The sequence below is a fragment of the Orycteropus afer genome, unplaced genomic scaffold, assembly GCF_000298275.1.
Source record: "Orycteropus afer afer isolate SDZICR_OR568_19922 unplaced genomic scaffold, OryAfe1.0 scaffold00008, whole genome shotgun sequence".
NCBI lineage: Eukaryota > Metazoa > Chordata > Mammalia > Tubulidentata > Orycteropodidae > Orycteropus > Orycteropus afer.
The window spans coordinates 13,151,010-13,156,999 of record NW_006921595.1 but is presented as its reverse complement, the minus strand read 5'-3'; the positions used below and the strand labels follow the sequence as shown (position 1 = coordinate 13,156,999).

General features: G+C 41.0%; 1 protein-coding gene across 1 annotated transcript in view; it reads left to right on the top strand.

Moving 5' to 3' along the window:
• The first annotated feature begins 458 nt into the window (after nucleotides 1-458).
• Nucleotides 459-5,990, top strand: part of KLHL7 (kelch like family member 7) — a 76,569-nt gene continuing 71,037 nt past the window's right edge. Inside the window, exon 1 of the mRNA XM_007945939.2 lies at nucleotides 459-578. Coding sequence (XP_007944130.1) covers nucleotides 459-578 — 120 coding nt within the window. The remainder of the gene's footprint in view (nucleotides 579-5,990) is intronic.

Genomic DNA, 5,990 nt, shown 5'->3' with positions numbered 1-5,990 from the left:
AGATACGCGTGACCTAGCACCAGCTACCGGGCAAAATTCACGCCGCAGCAGACAGGGACAAAGACGGCAGTGGCAACCGCAAGTCGCTCGGAGCGGCGCATGGCTGTGACGTGATTGCCCCGCCCCTTGTCTCTTCATAGCGCCCCCTCTCCATTCCCATGAGCCAAGAATTCCCAGGCTCATCCGCGGTGCTCCGGTTCTGCCCGGGACTCAACTGAGACCCGACGTCGCCTCCCAAGGAGCTCCTGACCGGTGGCCAGGCCTTCTCTTTCGGAAGTGACCGCGCCACCATCCTCTGCCCACCAGCCAGCTGCAGTTCGCTAGCTCTCTCATTGGAGAGCTGGGCACTGCAGCTGCAGTCCGCCCGTTGTTTGGTAAACAGAAGCCCTCGTGTGCCCAGAGCCTGCAACCCCTCGCCCGGCCCGGCGATTCCCGGGCGTAAACCGAGCCGAGGGAGGATGGCAGCCTCCGGGGTGGAGAAGAGCAGCAAGAAAAAGACCGAGAAGAAACTTGCTGCTCGAGAAGAAGCTAAATTGTTGGCGGGTTTCATGGGTGTCATGAATACCATGCGAAAACAGGTACCGCCTCTGTGGGAGTGACCGACAGACAAGGGGAGGTCGTCCGGACCTGGGGAGGTGGTTTGGAACTCGAGTCCCTTTCTCCCGGGGCCGAAACCCGCGTTCTGGGAATTGCGACCCGCCTCTCCCTCTGTCCTCGCCCTTCCCTCCATTTTCACGCGCAAGGGAAGCGGTTGTTAGTAGAGGGTCGTGTTAAATAGTTGTCGAGTAAAAGTGCTTCCACCTTTGCTGATGATGTGGCTCCAAAGTCAGACTCCTGGGGGACTCGGGCTGGCATTCGGCGTCGGGTATCGGTTGTATAATAGCGCTGCCCTAGTTATCTCTCTGTGAGGCGAGGATCCTTCCATTGACTAGCCGCTGTGAGGTGTCCTAAAATCTTGTGTGAAGAAGCCCATTGGTACAGCCCAATGTGAACCCCTCAAAGAAGCCAGAAGTGTTGCTGGCCTGAATCAGCTACTATTAAAATAAGGATCCCCGCCCCCCTTCTGGTATCCGGGTGGAGCTAGTTGAAGACAAATCCTCCTTTACGTGTTAACTCAGAGCAGAAACAGCCATCGATAAATACCATGCATCTTTTAAGGGCATCGTGCTCCCGTGTTCGTGTTACTAAGAGGAGCTCTTTGTTCTGCCTTTGATGTGTGGTGCATTCATGAAAGTCTTCAGCACCTCCGCGAAAGGTGGGTTATGAAAAGAACATTTTAACGCTGGGGAAGGTTGTCTAAAGAGGTTTTAAATTTTTTTTCCGCCGTATAACATCTAATATACCGATAAACATTAAAAAAAAAATCACTTGGTTGCTTTTTGACTGTGTAAGCTTTATTTATAGAAAATACACAGCTAAGGAGATTTGTGGGATTTTTAGTTTGTTTTCCAGTAGAACAAAAGCAAGATGTCAGTATGCGGCAAGGCAAAACCTAGTTGTTGTTTTTTTTTATCTAGTGGCTTTGAGAGCAACATGGACAACAGTAGCAGGATTTAAGATTTTTATAAAGATAGTAACTTCTGGTTGCTTAAAGCAAACTCTGTCTGCCCAACAACCCTTGTCTGTCTTTGTTCCTGGCACGGTAGGTGCACAGTGCCGTGCCTGGTGCATAGCAGGAGTGCAGTAGGTAACTATAGGAATGCCTTTGAATTGTTCTTGGCCTTTGTGCTGAGTGGCTGAATCCATTATTTTATGTAATTTCTTGTATCTATTTTCACATTTTTGCTCCTCCTGCGTCAACCTTTTTGTGTTTGCAGCGTCATTGACTGGTGCATTTAACGTGGAGTCTGCCTGTAAACTGCACCTCACTTGTGTTGAAACTCATTAAGGACTCTGATATTCACCCTCTCCTCCAAATAAATTTGTTTTCATTTGTGGGCTATAGAATTGTAAAGCATTGCCTCTTTCCTTACATAAATAGGATCCAACTGGGCTGCAGCATGAAATGTTTAATTAAGGAGGAGGGGATAGTCTGGGACCTACAGGTTTAACTATTTGGGTTTAAAAATTGATCCACACCCATTTCTTAGACTTAACTTTAGATTGTGTTAACATCTGTGTATTTATTTTTTAAATATAAATGCAAGTATTACAGTTACTGAAAAATACAAGTTCTGTTACTGGATGGAATGGGAAAATGGATACTTGGTGAGCAACCAGGGGTCTCTTCCTACAGTGGTTAACTCACATTAATCTACTGGATTCTCCTTTGTTAGTGGCTTTGCTTGTGATTTAAACAGTTTTCCAATATGACTTTCATCAATTTAGTGTAATCCTGCATCTTTTGCAAGATGTGCAGTTTTTAAAGTTTAAATCAAATCAACTTTAAAGTTGATTTAAGCATTATATTTATAATGTTTGTAAACAAGCAAATATTATAAATAATGCAGAAGAGATTCACCAACAATGACTGACAAGGGTAGTGTTGTTGTTATTATTGTTAGGTGCCATCCAATCAGGTTGCGACTCATAACAACCTTACATACAATAGAATGAAACACTCCCAGGTCCTGCACCATTTTCACAATTGTTGCTATGTTTGAGCTCATTGTTGGCAGCCACTGTGTCAGCCCATCTCATTGAAGATCTTCCTCTTTTTTTTTTTCTGATTCTCTCTTTTACCAAGCATGATGCTGTTCTCCAAGAACTGGTCCCTCCTGATAACAATGTCCAAAGTATGAGAGAAGAAATCTCACCATCATTACTTCTTAGGAGCATTCTAGCTGTATTTCTTCCAAGGCAGATTTGTTCATTCTTCTGGCATATTCGATATACCGTCTTCTTGGTCTATTCAGTATTCTTCGCCAGCGTCATAATTCAAATGCATCCAGTTCTTCTTCGATCATCCTTGTTCATTTTCCAGCTTTCATATGCATCTGAGACAATTGAAAATACCATGGGTCAGGCACACCTTAGTCTTCAAAGTGACATTTTTGCACTTTAACATCTTAAAGAAGTCTTTTGTATCAGATTTGCCCAGTGCAATACGTCGTTTGATGTTTTGACAGATGCTTGGCTTTTATTTTAGATCCTAGTAAAGTGAAATCCTTGATGACTTCAATCTTTCTCCGTTTATTGTGATGTTGCTTATTGGTTCATTTGTGAGGATTTTTGTTTATGTTGAAATGTAATCTATACTGCAGGTTGTAGCCTTTGATCTTCATCAGTAAGTGCTTCAAGTCATCTTCATTTTCAGTAAGCAAGGTTTTGTCATCTGCATATGTGTAATTCAGTTACAATTGAGGTTGTAATCAATTGAGGTTGTAATTGAGTATTCCTCCAGTCCTGATACCTTGTTCATATAGTCCAGCTTCTCAAATTACTTGTTCAGCACACAGATTAATACATGATGAAAGGATACAATCTTGACACACAGCTTTCCTGATTTTAAGCCATGTGGTATCCCCTTATTTTGCTCCAACAACTACCTCTTGAGCTGTGTACAGGTTCCTCATGATCTCAGTTAAGTGCTCTGGAATTCCCATTCTTTGCAATGTTATCCATTATTTGTTATAATCCACACAGTCAAATGCCTTGCATAGTTGATAAAACACAGGTAAACATCTTTCTGGTATTCTCTGCTTTCAGCCAAGATCCGTCTTACATCAACAATGGTATCCCTCATTCCACATCCTCTTCTGAATCCAACTTGTATTTCAGGCAGTTCCTTGTCATTGTACTGCTTCCACCATTTTTTAATTATCTTCAGCAAAATTTTACTTATGTGTGATATTAATATCGTTCGATAATTTCCATACCCTGTTGGATCATCTTTCTTTGGAATGGGCACAAATTTGGATCTCTTCCAGCAAGTTGGCCAGGTTGCTGTCTTCTAAATTTCTTGGCGCAGATGAGTGAGTACTTACAGCTTTGAATCCATTTGTTGAAATATCTCAGTTGGCAGTTGTTGTTGTTGTTATGTGCCGTCAAGTCGAACGCGACTCATAGCGATCCCTCCTTGGGTTTCCGAGGCAGTATCACTACAGAAGTAGATTGCCCCATCTTCCTTCCGAGGAGTGGCTGGTGGATTTGAACTGGCAGCCTTCTGGTTAGCAGTCAAGTGCCTTAGCCACTATGCACCAGAGCTCATTTGGCAGTAGTTGATGGGAATTGGCTGAAATAGAAGCTGGTTTAAGCCAGAGGGATATTTGAGGAAGGACCAATTCTATAAATGTTCTTGTTCTTAGTGAAAATTTTTATGTTATGACAGTTTTTCTTCCCAGTATGACCTTATTGCTTTGATCAGGACAATGAGTACCTAGATGACAAAGATGCAGAAACATTCTTAAAAGAATTTGAGAACATCTTGTAAAATGTAAATACCTGAATTCTAATTGGTTTTGTGATCTCGGATAACATGATTTAATTCTTTTTATCTTTCTATAATATGATGGGCAATCTAATATAGAGGCTAAAAGTAGAGTTCTGCAAAGCCAGCAGCCTCAACTTTTATGGATCCTTTTCTTCCATCCTTTCTGTCATTTCTAGCCTTTAATTGTAAGTAAATTTTGCAGTGAATTATAGGATACATGTAAAAGGTACAAAGTTCAATGAATTATTACAATGTGACCACACCACTACCATCAAGAAATAGAACATGACCAGTAAGTACGCCAGAGATTGCCACTATGCCCTTTCTCAGTCAGCAAGGGACTTCCTCATGCATAACTTTATAAATGAAGTTAAAGGGTTTACCATTATTCTAAAACCCAGCCTTTTAAAGGTATGTGTATGTGTAGGAGGATGCGTGAGTAATACTGATTTGCTTTTGAAAAAGATTACTGACTGCTCTATGGTGAATGAATTAAGTAGGGCTCAGAATCATTGCTGGCCGACCAACTAGGAAGTAATCTCAAGCATGATCATCCTTTGGACTGAGGTGGTGTTGGTGGTGGCAGCAATATTAATGAAGAGAAGATGACATATTCAAGAAACTTTGGAGGTAAAATCAACAATATTTTGTGATGATTACCATATGTGATTGTGATGACTAAATTTGGTAACAAAATTAGATTAGACTAATTTTGATATCAGATACTGTTATGTAAAACAAAACAGTACCTGATATCCAGTAAGTTCTCAGTGTTAGCTACTGTTGTTGCTATGATGATGGTGGTGGTTGATTAGAGGCTGAGGGATTCAATACAAGATGTCTCTTATGATCTTAAGGATTCTGGAATACATACCCACATGGATGATCTAGGAAAAGGGCCAAAGTTTTAGGAGAAGGAGTATAACTTGGGTTTGAAAGACATTAAGTTTGTGATGCCCATGAAGTATTGACGTATATATGATGAGGTGACAGGTAAGGAGCTCAGAGGAGAATTCTGAGTTGAGCGTGTACAAGTTTGAATTATCTGCATATAGAAAATAGTTTCTTCATTGAAGCTATAGAGAATAAAGACTCTAGCATAATGATTAGGGAATGAGTCTGTAAATGACACAAAAAGAGAATGGCTGGAAAGGCAAAAGGAAAACAAGAGTTTTGTGAATTGGGGAAGAAATTACTTCAGAAGGAGGATGGTAAATTTGGAAGCCACTGAGAGGTCTAAGTAATGTTAGAACTAAAAATGCTCATAGGATGTAGCAACGTGAAGGGGTTTTAGTTTTGATGAGAAGACATAAGTGGGAGTCACATCTGTGTGAGTTGAAGTAAGTACGATATGAGGAAATTGAGACTGCTTTTTAGAGAAGTTTGGTCCTAAAGAGGATTAGGGAGTCAAAGGAAAGTTGTTTGGTTTAATTTATTTAAATGGGATAGATGGAAGTGTGTTTAAAAACTAGTGGGAAGAATTCATTTGAGATGGAGAGGTTGAGAATGGATAATTGATAGATGATTCTTTTTTTTTTTTATTAGGATTTGGGTGAAGATTTACAGAGTAAATTCACTTTTCATACAGCAGTTCACATATACTTTGTCTCATGTCATT